General features: G+C 43.6%; 1 protein-coding gene across 6 annotated transcripts in view; it reads left to right on the plus strand.

The window, feature by feature from the left end:
• ARMC8 (armadillo repeat containing 8) overlaps window positions 1-18,097 on the plus strand; it is a 143,685-nt gene extending 125,588 nt beyond the window's left edge. For 3 of the 6 annotated variants that reach the window (XM_023735997.1, XM_023735999.1, XM_023735998.1), the window contains 4 exons: window positions 4,748-4,843; window positions 10,882-10,954; window positions 12,376-12,469; window positions 15,192-15,494. In XM_023735997.1, coding sequence (XP_023591765.1) covers window positions 4,748-4,843; window positions 10,882-10,954; window positions 12,376-12,469; window positions 15,192-15,267 — 339 coding nt within the window. In that variant the 3' untranslated portion in view covers window positions 15,268-15,494. Of the gene's footprint in view, window positions 1-4,747; window positions 4,844-10,881; window positions 10,955-12,361; window positions 12,470-15,191; window positions 15,495-15,516 lie in introns of those variants that run through there. The other 3 variants (XR_002824863.1, XM_004381437.2, XM_023736000.1) reach the window with 3 other exon arrangements.
• The last annotated feature ends 1,445 nt before the right edge of the window (window positions 18,098-19,542 follow it).

The following is a 19,542-nucleotide window of genomic DNA, read 5'->3' on the forward strand; positions in this document are numbered from 1 at the left end:
TAGATGTTCCCCGAGACCATGGTCCCCAGAGCCCTCCGTCCAGCAACTCAGTCCCTTGGGGAGTTTGGATGTGTCCATGGGGAAGGCTTGAATTTTTAATTCAGTTCTTTCAGCTTGAGAAATGCTGAACCTGTTCTTCCCTTTTGGTTTCTAACTCCATGAGAGCCAAACTACAACTCTTTTACTTCTTCATTTTTCCGTTCACTTAGCTAATCTACGTTCAAGAGCACATTTCCAAGTCTCTTCTGATATCCATTTTGGTCTTTTCTCTGTTTCCTGTCTTTTTAATAACCTTTTGCTTTCTTCGTATATGATATCCTTGATGTCATTCCACAACTTGTCTGGTCTTCGGTCATTAGTGTTCAGCGTGTCAAATCTATTCTTGAGATGATCTTTAAATTCAGGCGGGATATACTGTAGGTTGTACTTCGGCTCTCATGGACTTGTTTTAATTTTCTTCAGCTTGACTTTGAACTTGCATAAGAGCAATTGATGGTCTGTTGTGCAGTCGGCCCCTCACTTGGTTCTGACTGATAATATAGATCTTCTCCATTGTCTGTTTGCACAGATGTAGTCAGTTTGATTCCTGTGTATTCCATCTGGTATTCCATCTGTTCACGTTGTTGAAAAAAAGGTGTTTGCAACAAATAGATCATTGGTCTTGTAAAATTCTGTCATGCCATCTCCAGCATCTTTTCTGTCACCAAGCCATATTTTCCAACTACTGATCCTTCTATATTTCCAACTTTCACATTTCAGTCACCAGTAATTATCAATGCATCTTGATTACATGCTTGATCAATTTTGTACTGCCAAAGTTGGTAAAATTCTTCAGTTTCTTCATCTTTGGCATTAGTGGTTGGTGTATAAATTTGAATAATAGTCATATTAACCAGTCTTCCTTATAGGCATATGGATATTATCCTGTCACTGACAGCATTGTACTTCAGTATGGCTCTTGATATACTGTTTTTCACAATGAATGTGACACCACTTTTCCTCTTTGTCAGACCTACTGTAGTGCCAAGATGCACCTATTTGTGAATAATGCCTTTCCTTAAGTTCTGGAGAACTGATGATCTGTGTCACCCAGTTTCTTCTTCTGGTTAAAGCCTCTGCCCCTCCTCTGATCCTCTGGGCAATGAAGAGAGACCTCTTTCCTGTGCAGACTCAGCCAATGCTCTTGGGGTTGATTTTCCATTTTGGCCTGTGGATTGTTGCTTAGCTATCATCAAATCAGAATGATTTCAGGCATTGCAGGCCAGATCTCACTTGTTTCCTTCACTACCAGTTAAGCTTTCTCATTTTTGAAGAATCGTTTATCCACAGTGAGTCACATAGTATATATTACAGTTAAGCATTTTATTGCTGAGCCTTTTTTCTGAATTTTATATGTAAGTAGATAGATAAGATAACTTGTTTTTATTTGTGTCCCCTAGCTCTTATGTTGAATTGGCCCAAGAACTAACTGATCTCTTTAAGATATTTACAGTAAGGGTTGTTTGAGCTTCAAAGCAGATGCCTGGGTGTATTCAAACACTCCAGGATGGGGAATCGCTGACCTGTCTTGTTGAGCTCGTCTATTTTGAGGAATGTTTGATGAAATTCCCCCCTATATGCTGTTTTAGTGGTGAGTCTAAAGGTGTTTGCTATTTCCTTCCTCTTCCAAGGTACACCTAGGTTATGAAGGCTTTTAAATTCTCATCCATGATTAGGACAACCTCTGTTATTTCCTCATAAGCTACTCTGGCCAACTCTGGACTGGGCCTTTCTGGTGAGGAATAAGGGAAAATTGAGAACAAGAGAGAAAGTACCTATGGACTCTTCCACGAGCTGCCCTTTCCTCCACTCCTAGTCAGACCGTACTTCTGTTCCCATCACTTGGCCTCACTCTCTGCTTTTTGGTTTTGTCTTAATAAAGCCTGGCAGAGCCTAGTTGGTGAGTGTCTTAGTCATCTAGTGCTGCTATAACAGAAATATCACAAGTGGATGGCTTTTAACAAAGAGAAATTTATTTTCTCATAGTCTAGTAGGCTACAAGACCAAATTCAAGGCATCAGCTCCTGGGGAAGGCTTTCTCTCTCTGTCGGTTCTGAAGAAAGGTCCTTGTGATACATCAGTCTTCACTTGGTCTAGGAGCATCTCAGCGCAGGAACCTCAAGTCCAAAGGATGCACTCTGCTACTGGCACTGCTTTCTTGGTGGTATGAGGTCCCCGTGTCTCTCTGCTCACTTCTCTCTTTTATATCTCCAAAGAGATTGGCTTAAGACACTATCTAATCTTGTAGACCTCATCAGTATAACTGCCACTAATCCATCTTATTACATCATAGTGATAGAGTTTACAGCACATAAGGAAATCACGTCAGATTACAGACTGGTACACGCTCATACAATACTGGGAATCATGACCCAGCCAAGTTGACAGATATTTTGGGGGGACACAGTTCAGTCCATGATGGTGAGAATTGGATCACTCCACTGATGAATGTCATCTTACTGGCTTGCTCTTGGAAGGTGAGGTTATTATTTTAAAGCTTAGTCTTCTGAGTCTTTCTATAATCACCTGAAGGAAGAGAAGGACTAGAAGGCACATGGTATTTCCACACATAATTTTCATTTTATCTGCATTAGTGAGTCTGGTATTGACAGATTTAAACTGCAAGAATATCAGTACATAGGGTGGGAAGGAGGAAAGAGGGAATTGAATATGGTGTTCAGTGACCCTCTTCTGTAGGCTCAAGTGAGGCTAAAACATGGGTGGAGCAACCATCAATCACATGGGTCTGATGTCATCTTGGACTTGGACAACCCTTTAAAACAGTCTACTATCATCTCCTTCCAGAACTAACTGTCCCTGTTAATTCCACTTGTACTCAGTAGATATCTCTTCATAGGGTCTTTCCCATAAGAGACTAACCAAAAAGTGCAGATCAATGATATTAATTAGGCATAATAATGGTATTGTAGGAATGTAGGAAAATGCCGTTATTCTTAGACAATATATTCTAAAGCACTTAGTGTTAAAGTTCATGAAATATTTCAGAATAAAAAAAGTAAATAAAAAATACACACAGCCATATACATACACATCCATGCAAGAACACACTGACTCTTTAAAGAAATATGGCACAATGTTAATAGATGTTCAGTCTAGGTGGTGTATGTATGGCTGGCTGTTCATTGTGCTGTTCTTTCAGCTTTTTTGGAAATTTAATAGTTTTTAATAATAAAAAGTTAAAGTACTCCAAACCTCTGTTTATTCCCCTTGCTGTCCTTTCAATCCTGAGAAATTTGAGGCTCACCACATACCAGTGCTCATAGGCCAGATCACTTAGAAATCTGATATTTTCACCATTCTGAGACATAATCAATGTCCCCTTATGTTAAGAATGCCCTGCAATAAATAATCCCCTAGTGTATGCTCAGGCCTTGGATTATAAATTGCACCTTTCCGTGTCTCCTCTATCCCAGAAGCAGCCTTCTCTGGTTCAGACCTCAGGACTTACTCTCTAATAATCTAGTTTCTGCAGCGTGTTAATCCAGGAGAAACAAGACCACGTATCCTTTAAAATATTTGAGAGTTTGGGCCACTGTGAGAAAACAGTCTCCTGAATTAGCTATAGCCTGCAACATGAAGTCTTGTAAAGGTTAGAGTTGGAGAAAATTCTTTGAAATCTGGCCCTCATCCCCACCTCTCATCCATTTCTTTGGGTGATTTCTGACTGTCCTCCAGGACTCAGTGACACTTCCTCCAAGAACCTTCCCTGACCCTTACGGTATTGAAAAAGTGCCCTTGTTATTTCTCAGTTCTCTGTTCTAACTTCAGTCATGCTATGGTGAAATGTCATTGTGTGACAGTTTCAGAGTCAGGGAATGTGTCTTATTCCTGTCTAACCCTGATGCCCTGCACCATATCCACACATTATAGGTGCTCAGTATATGTTTGTTGAATTGCTAAGGCTGGCACTGGTTCAGTATCTCCACCACAGTCCTTTCACCTTCACCTTAATCCTTGCTTCCTGTTGGTCTGGTTGTGAGAGTATAACAGCTGTATGGAACAGCCTTTTCCTCTGAGAGAAAACTCCAGTCACCAATGTGGTGATTATCCTCCAGATGTACTGTTCTGCCAGCTGGCAGAGGCTCCCTCGAAATTCCACATTAGGTCACACTGGACTAGGCTCCTTTGCACATTTTATTTGTTCCTCCCACAGGGTTCCAAAAATTGAGAGGGCCTAACTGCTCATGGCCAGTGTAGCTGGTGGACAGGGCACAGGCCTTCACCCAGAAAGTCATCAGCTTGGGAGCAAGTAGCAGCCTTGGGGATGGAGGAGAGTTGTGACACCTATGAAGCTGTCTCTAGAGAGAACACATCTTTGAAGAAACCTTGTGGGTTAGTAACAGGAGCTTCTCTTAGAAATGAAATTTTCTAGAAAAAAGTTATAAATCATGTTTTTCCTTTTATTTATGTGACAGTATGACCTATAAGACATGACTGTCTTCACCTAGCTTATGCTTATGCCCAGAAATGCTTGGGTTCTCATTTGCCTTAAAGTAGACTTCCCTCAAGTGTGGTTACTGTTGTTGGCAGTGACATCAGGATGTGAGAAATCAGGGCATTCAGAGTGGAAGCTGCTTGAATCCATACACCTTCAGGTGGGAAACTGCCCAAGCTCTTGAGAGTTCGATCACGTTGAGTCTGGGGACTTCAGAGCTCTCCTGACCACTGGCCCTTTGTTCTTTTCCAGACACTGTGCATCCTGGCCAACATAGCGGATGGGACAACGGCAAAAGAACTTATTATGACCAATGATGACATACTGCAGAAAATCAAGTATTACATGGTAGGCCCTTGTCCCCTTTCACTGCTATACACTGGCTGCAGAATTACAAGGCAGGAACTATAGTGTTGTTAGCTCAAAACAAATTGTGCAGAGATTTAAAAAAAAAAAAGGAATAGACTATTCTATGACAGATTCAAGGAACTTCTTCAATCCTGAAGGAAAAGGAAAAAGTAAAATACACCTATTCCTTGAAACTTATGCCATTTGGCAGTATTACCATCCACCACCCCATTCCTCATCCTTGTCACTGACCAGTTGTCTCCCTCACATTTGGTGAGAACTTGGGCCCTTATCTTCCTTTAATTCCTCCCATTCCCCCCGTGCCTGTCTTCCTTCTCAGGGTTTCAACTCCATGTGGATGAACCCTCCAGTCCTCTGGCACCTTAGATCTTGACCGGTTCACTTCCAAATACAACCTGCCGCTTCCTTCCAAACACCTCAGCCACCTATTGCTGTGGCCATACCCTGGATCATGTTATCACTGGAAACTGCCCTGTTGCCAAAATCTCAATTTCAAACTTGTTTTTTTCATTCTGTTGATGTCTCCTAGCAAAACTCTAACCGTGGATGAATCCTACTTTCCTAAATCCCACTTAATCGGTGTTTTCTTTGCCTGCCACTTCAGTGCTGTCCACCTTAGAGAAAGGCATGGAATCAGGCTCACTGATTTGTGTTAAATTCACATTCACAAAACCCAGATGAGCACTAAGCACTGCTTGGTATCCTTCTGTGATTCTCTAGTAAGCTGGCACCCCCATTCTCCACCAGGACAGGTTCTTACCTTCTCTTTCACTTTTTAAACCTCGCCTCTTCCCTCCCTTATTACTCTTTGTGATGATGTGACCTTGTGCTCTATAAAGAGAACAGAGGCCAATATCCTCCAGTGGCTCCTTATTACATCCTGAGTAAAATCCATACCCTCTGTAAATCCTGTGTGACTGACCTGTCTATATCCCCAGTTTGTCTCATCCCCCTCTTTCCTTTGTCCACTAACTACACTGACGTTTTTCACTTCCTCAAAAAGGCCATGCTCTTTCTTGCATCAGGACCTTCTCACATGCTAACTGCATGGCCAGGAACACTTTTCCCAGCTCCTGCATCACATGCCTTCTCACCCTTCTGGGCTCAGTTACTGATACTGCCTCACTGGGCTCTTCCCTGGCTACCTTATCTGTGTAGGTTATTTGTTACTGTATTTTGTTCCCTACTGTCAGAGCACTTAGCTCAGTTGTAGTGATAGATGTTTGTTTATGTGCCTGTTGAGTGTAAGCTGCATGTGGGCAAGGACATGTCAGTTTTGTGCACAGTTGTATATCCAGCATCTTGTACAGTGTCTGGCCCTTAGTACTTACTCAGTAAATATTTGTTGAATGAAAACCTTACTGATTTAACCAGGACTTCCCTTATCTTCCCAGTACCGTATCCACATAGTATCTCTAATCTATAAAAAGTTTCCCTTAACTTCTCATACCCATTGAGGTACACCTAATTTCCCTGCTGTCTTCAAGTACCTTCTGCACATGCAATCTCCTTCCTCACCTCTAAATTAACTCTTTAACCTGTTTCATCTGGCTTCTCCTCCCCCCGCCACCCCCACCCCAGTCACCCAACTGGACCTGTTCTGGTTAAGGTCACCAATGACCTCTGTGATGCCAAATCCAAAGAATAGTTTTTTCTGCTCATCTTATAGCAGACTTTAACACAACTGACTGTTCGCTCCTCCTTAAAACATTCTTTTCTCTTGGCTTCCATGACACCTATCTCCCTTATTAACCCTGGACTCTCTTCTGTTCTCTCCTGCATGCTCTCCTAAGATAGGTGGTTCACAACCCTGGTTGCACATTGGAATCTTCTAGGGAGCTTTAAAAAATACTGTTGCCTTGTCCCTCTCCCTCTTGAGATTCTGATTTAATTGGTCTGGGTGTAGCCTGGGCATCAGGATTTTTTTAAGTTCCCCATGTGGTTTTTATATACAACCAGGGTTGAGAACCACTGGCTTAGGGGAATCTCATCTACTCCCATGGCTTTTAATATCTCTATGTTGATGACTTCCAACTGTATACCTCCAGCCTAGACCTCTCTTCCGAGCCCCAGACTCACATATCCTCCTGCCTACCCGATATCCCTGTGTGGCTGTCTGATAGTCTCTTGAAGTTAACGTTCAAGAATAAATTCTTAAATATCTCCCCTAAACCTACATTTTTCTTCCCCTGGTATTTCCTTTCTCAGTATGACTCTACCATCTACCTTGTTGTTCAAATCTGGGAGTCAGTCTTAATTTCTCCAGCTGTGTCACCTCACACGTCTAATGTAATCCGCAGGTCCTATCAGCTCTGCCTCCAAAATCCATCTTGAATCTATTGTATCTCCACTGCCCTCACCCTAGTCCAAGCCACAGCCACTCATGCCTGATCTGTAATGTATAATAGCCTCCTAGATACCTCTGTACTTCTGCTCCAATTCCTTCAGCCCAAGTGGTTTTTTAAAATGGAAATCAGCTCTTGTCCCTCCCCTGCGTAAATCCTTCAGGGGCTTTCTATTAATTCAGAACGCCATCCAGAGTCCTTATTGTGGCCTACTAAAACCAAACCAAACCCATTGCTGTCGAGTTGATTCCCACTTACAGCGACCCTATGGGACAGAGTAGAACAGCCCTCACAGGTTTTCCAAGGAGCAGCTGGTGGATTCAAACTGCCGAGCTTTTGGTTAGCAGCTGAACACTTAACCATTGCACCACCAGGGCTCCTTGTGGCCTACAATGGCCTGCAATTCTGCCATGCTTACTTCTTTGAACTAGTGTTACTCCACTTTTCCTTCTCAATATGCATGAGCCATACAGCTCTGTCTTGCCTTGGGCTTTTTCAGGAACTTTTCCCTCTTTATGGAGCCCTAGCCCCTTGCTCTTTGCACAACTGGCACATTCCTAGTCTTTAAGTCTGCTTAAATGTTGCTTTCTTCAAAGAAATCTTTTCTGTGCCCTCCACTTAAATTAGTATCCCACCCTCCAGTTTTCTCTATCATAGGAGTTCATCTCCTTAAAAAATACTGAGTGAATGTATGGAAGAATAGGTGATGAATGAACTAATACGTGTTGTTACTGTGTGCCATCAAGTCGATTTCAACTCATAGCAACCCTATATGGCGGAGCAGAACTGTCCCATAGGGTTTCCAAGGAGCTGCTGGTGGATTCGAACTGCTGACCTTTTTAGTTAGCAGCTGAGCTCTTTTTTTTTTTTTTTTTCTTTTAATTTCTTCTTTTTTTTAAATTGTGCTTTAGGTGAATGTCTACAGAGCAAACTAGTTTCTCATTAAACAATTAATACAGATATTGTTTTGTGACATTGGTTGCCAACCCCATGATGTGTCAACACTCTCCCCTTTGTGACCTTGGGTTCCCCATTTCCATTCATCCAGCTTTCCTGTTCCCTCTTGCCTTCTCATCCTTGCTCCTGAGCTGGTGTGCCCATTTAGTCTCGTATACATGGTTGAACTATGTGTTTGTTTTATGGGTCTGTCTAATCTTTGACTAAAGGGTGAACCTCAGGAGTGACTTCAGTACTGAGTTAAAAGGGTATCTGGGGGCCATACTCTCAGGGTTTCTCCAGTCTGTATCAGACCAGTAAGTCTAGTCTTTTTTGTGTGTGTGAGTTTGAATTTTGGTCTACATTTTTCTCCAGCTCTGTCCAGGACCTTCTGTTATCATCCCTGTCAGAGCAATCAGTGGTGGTAGCCAGGTACTATCCAGCTGTTCTGGACTCAGTCTGGTGGGGGCTGTGGTAGTTGTGGTCCATTAGTCCTTTGGACTAATCTTTCCCTTATGTCTTTGTTTTTCTTTGTTCTCCCTTGCTCCAGACGAGGTGGGACCAGTAGATGTATCTTACATGGCTGCTTACAAGCTTTTAAGATCCAGACACAACTCACCAAAGTAGGATGTAGAATATTTTCTTTATGTTACGCCAGTTGAGCTAGATGTCTTCCGAGACCATGGTCCCCAGCCCTCAGCCCAGTAACTTAATCCCTCATGGAGTTTGTATGTGTCTATGAATCTTCCAGGGCTTTTCCTTGGTCAAGTTGTGCTGACTTCCCCACTTTTGTGTACTGTCTTACTCTTCACCAAACTTACCGCTTGACTATTTTCTAGTTAGTGTTTTCCCCTTCTCACCCCTCCCCTCCCTAGTAACTATCCAAGATTATTTCTTTCCTTGTGGAAACCTTTTCATGAGTTTTTATAATAGTCTCATACAGTATTTGTCCTCCTGTGACTGACTTATTTCACTCAGCATAATGCCCTCCAGATTCATCCATGTTGTGAGATGTTATGCAGATTCATCATTTTTATAGTTTATCCATTTATCTGTTGATAGGTTGTTTCCATGTTTTTGCTATTGTGAATAATGCTGCAGTCAACATGGGTGTGTATATGTCTATTCGTGTGATGGCTGTTATTTCTCAAGAATATATTCCTAGGAGTGGGATTGCTGGACCATATGGTTTTTTTATTTCTAGCTTTTTGAAGAAGTGCCATATTGTTTTCCAAAATGGTTGTGCCATATTGTTTTCCAAAATGGTTGTACCATTTTGCATTCTCACCAGCAGTACATAAGAGTTACAGTCTCCCCACAGCCTCTCCAACATTTGTTATTTTCTGTTTTTTTAATTAGTGCCAGTAATGTTGGGGTGAGATGGTATCTCATTGTAGTTTTGATTTGCATTTCTCTAATGGCTGATGATGGCGAGCATTTCCTCATGTGTCTGTTAGCGCAGCCAAGCTCTTAACCACTGTGCCACCAGGGCTCCTAACTAATACAGAGTAGAAACTTATTTGTTGTACTGTATACAAGTTCACTCATCCAACAAATACTCGTTGATGGTCTGGGGCTGGGAGCAGATGATGAGTTTTGTTTTGTCAATTTGCCCATATTGAACATCTCTTCAAAAATCTTGGCAGGTGGAAGAAGAATCACTAATCATAGATCCTAACGGAGGAAGCCAAGTCCATTTCTCTGTCTCTGCTTAGATGACATATAGGCTGATATGAGGAGATAAGTCTGTCTTAGCTTTCAAGAAACCACTGGGCATATCATGCCACTGGCATTCCCTCAGATATGCATAAATTATCATTTAAATGGAAGCTTTTATTGTTGTTTTTAATTGACCAATAGGAAATTATCTATAAACATTGTTTTATCTTGGCTCCTTTTTCATTTAGGAGAAAGCACTTTTATAAATGATGCAACTTACATAGGAATGTTTGTACTCTCAGTACATAAAGAAAAATAAACAAGAATTGTTTCAGACAAATAGGTGGCTCTTCAACCATAGTAGAGACATTTGATAAATCAAGTAGAGACTCAATCAATCAAGTTTTGAGGGGATATCCCTTTGAAAATAAGAGTAATTATTCCAAAAGCCAAACATATTGTATAATCATTCTTATTTCCAGCAAGTGGTGTGGAGGGAGTATGCCATTTATAAATTGTGGCGGCGGGGTGGTATTGCGGGGAGCCCAGTTGTTACAGAGCTCCCTGACTCACTTTCTTCCCTAAAGGAAATATTGGACTATTTGAACAAGATAATCAGTAGCTGAAGAGATAAATACCACATACACATCCACCCAACTTGCATTGGCTTCCAGCAATTTGAAAGTTTCCTAATGTAGGTATAGCAGAGCCTAAGTTAAAAGCATAGAGTTTTCATATGCCATTGTTTCCATGTGCTTGGGTTGAATCGTAAATTGTAATATGCAGCTATGCCCTCAGAGGTGTTTTGTTTGGCCAGTCCAGAGGGTTTTGAAAATTTGAATTTGAATGTGTTTTGGCAAGGCTTGCACTTATCAGTTTGCCAGATTCTCCACCATTCCCTCTTCTCTTTAACCCAACCCTTTCACTCATTAGTTTTAACCTCTTGGCTCCTCAAGGCATTTGAGTTTGAGGCCACTGGTTCAAACTTTTTGGCTATTGGGATTGGTTATGGCATGTTATTAAAAATTATCTAAAATGCCATTACCTCCATTTTTCCCCTTTTTCTGCATCAAATAGGGTCATTCACATGTGAAACTGCAGCTTGCCGCGATGTTTTGTATATCAAACCTCATATGGAATGAAGAGGAAGGTAAGAAATTGGTGAGATTGTTCTGAAGAAAATTCTGGGAAGTGGGTCTCACACAGGGAAGGCAGCAGGTGCCCCTGGGATCTTGGGCAGGGGCCCTACTCACTGGGCTGCTTGGCCCCAACCCCCAGCAGAGTCACTCTGGTATGAGGATTGGTGGAACCAGCCTGAGCCAACTGGACAGCGGGTACTGAGGCCCCTCCTTGGAGTCAACACTGTAGCAGATGACTAGGGTAGGGATGAGGAGACCCTAGAGAAGTGACAGTCCCTGTCCTTGAGAAAGCTGAGGAGGAGGATGGTGAGAAGGGGTGGAAGGGTGGGCCTTTCATCATGAGCAGAGGAAGCACATATAAAGACTACAGCTGGATGGAGAGAGAGCTGCATTGGTGAGAAATGAGAAATACAGTACAACTAGTGAAGCAGAAGCTGCCAGTCTGTAAGGAGGCCTCTGTAGAGCCAAGGTTTTTTTACCCTGGCTGCACATTAAAATCACCTGGGAATTTTTACACCAGACCAGTGAAATCAGGATCTCTGGGGGTGGGTTTCAGTCATAAGTATTTTTTAAAGCTCCAGGTGATTCCCGTGTAAAGCCAAGGTAGAGAGCAGATGCAGGGGAGCAGTGGGCCTTGGTCCTATGTTGGCTGCATGAATCACTTGGGGAACTTTTTAAAATGCAGATTTCTGGGTCCCAACCCCAGAGATTCTGGTTTACTGGGTCTAGAGGGGTTGGTGCATGAGTAAGTCACTGCAGGCTGTTCAGTGGGGAAGAAAGACTGCAGGAGGATTACTCTACTCAGCATTTGTGTTGAGAACAAAGTGGAAGGAGAGGAAATTCAACCCACAGATACCAAGTGCCATCTGAGTACCAGAGGCTCTGCTAAGATCTTAGGGGAGACGAAGCCCACAAGAAGGTCCTAGTCTAGTAGGAAGACAGAACAGAGCTGTATGAAATTGGAACTGCCACTTGCTAATAACTGAGAGGCAACAAGTGCTGGGAGGCCAGAGGAGGGGGAAGAGAATAGAAGAGGGGAAGGCAGGACCTGTAGGAGTAGGAAGAGCCTGGCTTGGCCAGGGGCATGGGTATGTCCAGATAGAAGTGTGGAAACTGGGGCCTGCTGGCACAGGGCCTTGTGCCAGACTGAAAGAATCTGACCTTGACGGTATAGTTTGCGAAGAAACTAATCCAGCACCAGAACCCAGCATAGACTTGAGGAAGGAGGGTCAAGAGGCAGAGAGACCAGTTAGCAGACTGTTGGAGGGTCCAGGTGTGAGGGAATGAACTACAATGGGGGAGAGTGAGGAGTGAGGGGGACAGAAAGGGTACTGGATGAAGGACACTGGTAAGGCTTAGATTGTTGATTGTACCTTAGGGAGATCAACCTCTGGATCATGTTCCTGGTAACCTGCTAGCTTTAATCTTTTAGGTTCACAAGAACGTCAGGATAAATTACGAGACATGGGCATCGTAGATATTCTACATAAACTGAGTCAGTCACCAGATTCAAACCTTTGTGACAAGTGAGTATCAAAGTAAAAGGGCTTTGCTTTGGGGAAATTGGATTCTTTTATAAAAGGGTTTGGACTGCTTGGTAATTCACATGGCCAAACTTAAAATCTTTTAGATTTTTGGATTCCCTTTTTAATATTATGTGAGCCAACTGTTTGACATTTTGGGTGAGATATAAACTAAAAATCAGCAAATTATTAAAGACTCTTCGCTTTACTCTGAATTAACATGGGCTTGGACCATCTTAGTGGGTAACTGGATAGGATCCAGAGGCAGCTCCCTTATGTTCTCTGAGTCCATAGAATAGAAATGCGTGTGTCCTTTTGGAAAGCAGAAAGTCCAATAATGAGAATATCCATTATCTCAATAATTGAGTGCCTGCCCTGTGCCAGCCTGGCCTGGCTGCTGGAGACACCGCAGTGACCAGTAAAGAGCCCCCACCTTCAGAGAGCTCACCATTTCCTGGAAGAGGCAGGAGCTATCATCAGAGACTCCTCTAACCTAGAAATAGCCAAAAATTATCCTCCCAGCTGTGTACATTCCCTCATAACACAGTTGTCACTTGCCAGCTCACATCCATGCATAACAGTAACAACAGCAGGGAACTTGAACTCTTTTCATTCTCCAGACTCTTGAGCATGGCCCGGAAACTCTTCATGGTTTGGCTCTGCCTTTCTCGCCTCTCGTGTCCCCCCAGTGCTCACCCTATGCTGCAGCCATACCTGCCTGTTACAGTAGCACACCTTCATTTATTTACCCATCTGGTCCCATCTGGTTTACCATCCCAGTCTCTGCTCCTCTGAGCAAGTGAATATGCAGTGTATCAAGTAATGAGCAGTGCTATGAAGAAAAATAAAGCAAAGTGAGGGAATGGAGAGGAAAGAAACATGGTTTTCAGGTAGGTTAGTCAGTAAAGCCCTTTCTGAGGATACGACATTTGTGAAATGAGGATATCTGCCAGGCCTATGTTTAAAGGAAGAGTATTCTGGGAAGAGGAGATACATAGTTCAAAGACCCTGAGGCAGGAATAAGCTTGAAATGTTCAGGGAACAGCAAGACCAGTGGGGCTGGAGAAAAATAAATAAGGAGTAGAGTGATAAAAAGTGGAATCAGGAAGTAGCAGGGGGCCGGATCATGGAGAGCTTTGTGGACCATGGTAAGGACTTTGGATTTTATTCTGAGTTTAATGGGAAGTCACTGGAGAGTTCTGAGCAGAGGATATGCTATCTGATTTGAATGGGGCTGTGTAGAAAATAGTCTGTAGGGCAAGAATGGAAACAGGGAGGCTGGTTAAAGGGTAATGCAGTAATGTAGGTAAGAGATGATGGTGACTTGGATGAGGGTGGTAGTGGTAGAGGTGAGAAGTGGTTACATTAGAGATTTAATCTGAAGGTAGAACCAACAGGACTTGCTCATAGATTAGATACAGGATGTTGGAGGAGGAAAATGCTTAGGGTTTTAGCTTGGGCAACTAGATAGAGGGTGTTACCATTTACTGAGATGGTTAAGAATGCAGGAGGAGTAGGTTGGGATAGGGAGAATTAACAGTTCTTGGCTTGGCATGCCAAGTTTCAGATGCCTACTAGACATCCAAGGGACTCGGGAGAGTGGGGCTGGGATAAGAATTTGGATAGTATGTAAAGCCACGGGCTGGATAAAGTCACCTAGAGGGAGTATAAAGAGAGAGAGAAGAGAGGAGGGCTAAGACCAAGCTCTGGGACTTGCCGGCATTTAGGGGAAGATGAGAATCCAGCAGAGGAGCAGAAGGAACAACCAGTGAGGTGGGCAGAGAATGCCTGGACAGTGGCCATTCACCCCCCAGGCTTTGTCAGGGCCCCTTCTGTGCTCCAATGATTTTCAAATACCGTATTTAACAGATGAGGAGCTGTCGCTAACCAGCCCTTTGTCCCCCACTTAACCACCGGCTCAAAGGGCCTCAGATTTGTGGGGGCCTGAGACTCCCACCTCTGTCAGGACTGCTTTCCTTAGCCTCTTTATGGATTTGGGGGGGTGAGGTGGATAGTCATTAAGGGGTAGCCTGTAGCATCATTTATAAACTTGTTTCTGTAGGAAAATGACCTGTAGAACCCAGCTTACCCATAACTTGGGAACAGTCTGTCTAAAGCTTTGTATTCTGATGAATTGGACTGTTTGCAACTATCACCTATATAGACTCATGTATTGCAAAAATATCTCTTAATATGCCACTTGTATCTACTACTTACATCTACTACTTATTATAGAAACTGCACTCAAGTCAAACTTTCCATATGCCCAGTCTACTTGGCATTGCTTTCATCAGCTAATAGTAACTGAAATTTTTAGCCGTTTCTTTCCATAGCATAGCTTGCTGTCTAACTCCCACAAGTGCAGCCTCTTTAGAAACTAGAAGCTCATGATGGGAGTGAGTAGCAAAGAGACATCCTCAGGCCCAGCTCAAAGAGAGCTGCACTTTGACAAGGATCATAATAGGTTAAGTCACTGTTCACATTGTATCGTTCCCTCTCCACCTGCCCACCTTCTTCCCCAATCACCATAACAGCACACATCCCGTAACAATTAGTGGTAGTGTCATCAAGCATAATGGGAAGAACAAGATGAAATTGTAACCTCCTTCCCCAATCTGGAAGCATTTGAACCGTGAGGCAGCTTCATCCCATGGGCTCTTGGTACTTGCTGTGTACCTTCTTATCAGCACCTGACCACTTCCTCCTGGGTCATTTTTCCTCTTAGCTCCTTAGAACCCTCAGTGTCCTCTCCCACGTCCTGCATGACTAGGCAAAATCTACACGGCAGTAGGAGAAAGTAAGAGTTCCAGGTCCATCACAACTGTACACCAGTGACCCAGGAAAACTGTAAAATGTCAGAGCATACAAGAGATGAAGTGTCTGCTGACCATGGATCTCTGCCCCTTAAAGTAGGTGCCCGGGAGGGCTCAGCCCAATTCCTCTTGGGGATCTACCTCTTTAGACTTCCCCAACTACCATCATTGAGCCACAGGTTTTTTGCCCCAATTAAAATTCTGAGATGATGGCTGACAGGACCTTTGTGATTTCAGGGCAAAGACGGCACTGCAGCAGTACCTGGCGTGATGGGAGGCACCCCCGGGCACCTGCGAGCACCCCGCATCCTTGTTAAGGAAGTACAGGAACTAGCCTCATTTGATTCTTTCTATTTGCACAAGTCACCTTGGACTGCAGGGAGCTGTTTTGAAAAAGCAGTTTAGTAGGCTTAGATCTCAAATTCATCTCGAGAACACTTTTTTTGAGGTAGTAATTTCCTCAGAGGACTATTGTGTTTTTTGTTTGTTTGTTTGTTTTTCTGAGCTACCTGGACTCTTTATTAGAACAATCAGTCATCATTTTCCTTTGGACCTACAATTTTTTGCCTATGCTGCAGCCACTTTGTGAATGAGAATGTATGTGTCTGTGTGCACACACAGGCGTGTGTGTACTGATGTGTCTGTGCACCTGGGTCAGCATGGATGTGTGTGTGTGTGTGTATGTGTGTGTGTGTGTGTGCGTGTGTGTGAGGGATACCTCAGAATTTTGTTCTTATTTTTTGTGAAAATCTCTTTTCTACAGATTTTCCAGGGTTTAAGCATTGCTTGCTGTATAAAAACTTTACTGAATTATATACAGTTTGAATGAAATGTTATTTTAAAAACAAAATAATTGTTAAGTGTTCCATAAAGGTTATGTTAAATTTTGGTCAGATGAATATTTGTAAGTAAAAAAATATATGCATTTCCGAACCTCAACTTACATAGATTTTCTTTATAAAAAAAAAAAAAAAGAAAAAGTTGGCTATAGTTGGCCTGAATAACAGGCACTATATATGGTGCTGTGCAAAACAGTGAGCTAGCATCTTACTGCCGTCAATATTAACAGGTACAGAGCCTTTTTTCAGCTTAAGTCAATAAGTTCTCAGGCTTCCAAGACAGATAGACAGGGTGGAGTGGAGTGAGACAACAGATTCACTGTAGGATTTTTGAAACCTCTAAGGGAAGTATAACTACTGATAGTGAGAGGCCAGCCATGGCTGTGGTGGGCGGCCCGTGCTAGGACCTGGGACCTAGAGCCCTCCCATTGCCCGAGATCCTGTCAGTGGTATGACAGTATCCAGCAAGATTAACAGGCAGTCATGGAACTTTAATCTCAAAGTGAAGTAGGTCATCACTTCCTGAAAAGAAAGGTCACCTATGCTTCCTGAACAGCATCTATCACTATGAAACTAAAGAATGTTCTACAGAACCCTCTGTAGAAACAAGCAAAGAACAGGATAGGAAAGCTGTCTTTCTCTCAGCTGTGCTCAGCAAACTCCATACTAGTTGCTCAGGACTGATGTTCAGTATGTTTTCGTAAAATGAAGTCAAAATTTTAGTAAAAGATACAGCTAAGAACTTTTCCTGCATGAAGATAGAAGCACTCAAGTTGAGAGAAGGAAAGGGAATCTTCCCAAGATGACCAAAGATAAATGACCGAAGATGACTTCTTTTTACAGCCAAGTACTGCTTAGCCCTCTGCAGCCCTTAGCTTGGTACCTGCTGCTTTCTGGGTCAGCTTCAAGGCAGAACTCAATAGAAGTTTCTGTTGTCTGTTTGAAGGTAGAACCAGCTTTCCTTTTCCCTTTGCTAAAAGAAGGTCAAAGGCACTGCGTTCAGGAAGCAAGGTCTGTGACCCAGGCTCACAGTGAGTTTGAGCCAGTTGAGGGGGGGTGCCCAGACCCATCTGCCACTCCTGATGGGGTTGCTTACATCTTGGCTGCCCTGTCACCAACCTGCATCTTCCTTGAAAGAGTTGAAATACGTTTGGTTGCAAAGGAATTTTTTAAAAATGTATTTAGTGCAGTTTTTCCTGATCTCAACATGACCTCCCAAGATTCAAACACAGATTTCCAAGTTGTTATTTTTTCAGAACATCACTGATTTAAAAGTCTGTCAAAACAGGGACTTGGGCTTTGTGCAGACATCAGAGTGCTAGTGTGGGAATGCCAGCTTAACAAAAACTTAGCTTATTGGAAATAAAGCCTTACTTATGCCCATGCACTGTAGTTTCTAATACTGAGAAAATATCCTGGGTTAGAATTTATAGCATAAAACACTGTAGAGTTGGTATTAAAAGTACCAAGTAAATATAAAGAAACCAATTACAAATTGCTGAGACAATCTTGAGCCCAAATAGCATCAGAAAGCTGAAAGCCCAATGAAATAACACTTTGACATTAAAGCTCTGTGGATAAATCTTGCCTGTGGGCATAAACAGATGGTCAAACAAAAAATGCTCTATTATAATTAACTTTTTTTCTGATTTAAATGAAGGAAAATGTATTTATTAAAACAAAGCTGTTTTGCTGCTTCATGCAGGTGTAGTGTTCAGTCAGCAAGGAAGTGGGAAGAGTGGGATGTGATCTTGTATCAACACCCAAGTTCTTAACTAAGCTTCTCGCTCTCTCTAATGCTGCATTCTGTTTATCTTTTTGTGCCCTGATTGTAACCCAGAATTTATGAACTAGAAAAGAATGTCCAGTTTAATAAGTTGCTTTTATTTTTTTTCTTAAGCACTTTATTTAGAACATTACATGTTCTTCTCTTAGTGTTTGGATAATATGATTTTAACACATACTAATAAAAGCCAAGAAAAATCATGGCAACTTCTAAAAAGGAGTCTGTTTTCCAAATGTCTAGAACATTAGGAAACATTAGAACCTGTGGAACTTGTGGCTATTGGTGAATGAAGGGCTGGGAAATGGCTTTGCATTTCAGAGTGGAGTCCAGGTGCTCGAGTGACCCCAGCTCCCAGGAGCATCTATCTGTAGCAGTCTGGGAAACCCTCTCCTGACCTCCTTCTGAGGGCCAGCAGACTTATAGATGGCTGCTCCCGGCCACCAAGGCTTCCCAAGGCTCCTCTAATGTAGGGCCTACCTCCTCTGTCCTCTCCTCTCCCCCTTCAGGTATCCACACCTCTGCTGCCACCGCCCGCTGGACTGGAGTCTGGAGTTGGGCACGTGATCCATGGCCTGTGCAGAAGCAGCTGCTGTCCCTCTGCAAGGACACATGGGTGCTCTCCACTTATGGGCTGTGCTGTCTTCCTTACCCCATCTCTAAATGGAGAGAACACCTCCCATCTCCCTGCCTCACTGGAAATGGAGAGAAAGCCATGGACACATGCCCCAGAATGTGGGGGGAGGACGCTGAGGTGGCTGCCAGGGGATGGGATCCAAGTGGAGGGAAGCTCTGAGGGGACACAACCTGAGGCCAGGAGAATAGGGGGAGGGCCACACAGGCTTCTTTTCATGACTGTCACAGGAGAAGCTCAGAAGTGGGGCCTGAGAAAGGAAAGGGAGACTCCCACCCCAGGTCCTGATGGATGGCCCACAGAAACAGGTCACAACACCTTGCCATCTGGGATAGTGCCATCCCTATGCTCTGCCCTTCCCTGATAGCTAGGCAGAGAGGCACCTGTCAGTTTCTAGCATAGGAAAAGTTTTGGTCCAGGAGTTGGCCTCAGGGAGGCTGAGGGAACCCCCCCGCTCCAAGGGCCATGGAGTGGACTAATGAGCCACCTTTCCTCCTGTCTCTGCAGCCCCTGGCACCTGCTTCTGGTTCTACCTGGCAGTCAGGAGGGCCTGAGCCAGTCCTTAGGAAGGAGCCACCCTCCTTTACTTCAGGGGGCCAGGCCTGCCAGCCAAACTGTCCATCAGTCATGCCCAGGAGCTAAGGGCCTTAATGCCAAACATTGTGCCCATCCTCTAGCCCCTGGGGTGCTGTGTTATGGGAGGCCAGGCCCAGCATCTCTGCCACAGGACTTCCTCCCATACGGTCAGGCCATCATTTTTGCCACTCTCAGGAGCCTTCCGTTCCTGATGCAAGGAACTCCTAGACTCTTAAGAAGGGATGCCCTACAAGGCTGAACCCACAGTATCCCTGAGCCACCAGTAATAGGGAGGAGGGCACATGTCGCCACTCCTCCCACTCTGGCCCTAGTGGCCCACCCGCCTCCCCCCTCCCCAGCCTCGCCATGCCCAGCTACTTCCTGGAAGCCTTAAAGAGCCATCACAGACACACAAACACATCTCCCCAACG

Source organism: Trichechus manatus, unplaced genomic scaffold (genome assembly GCF_000243295.1).
Source record: "Trichechus manatus latirostris isolate Lorelei unplaced genomic scaffold, TriManLat1.0 scaffold00084, whole genome shotgun sequence".
Taxonomy (NCBI): Eukaryota; Metazoa; Chordata; class Mammalia; order Sirenia; family Trichechidae; genus Trichechus; species Trichechus manatus.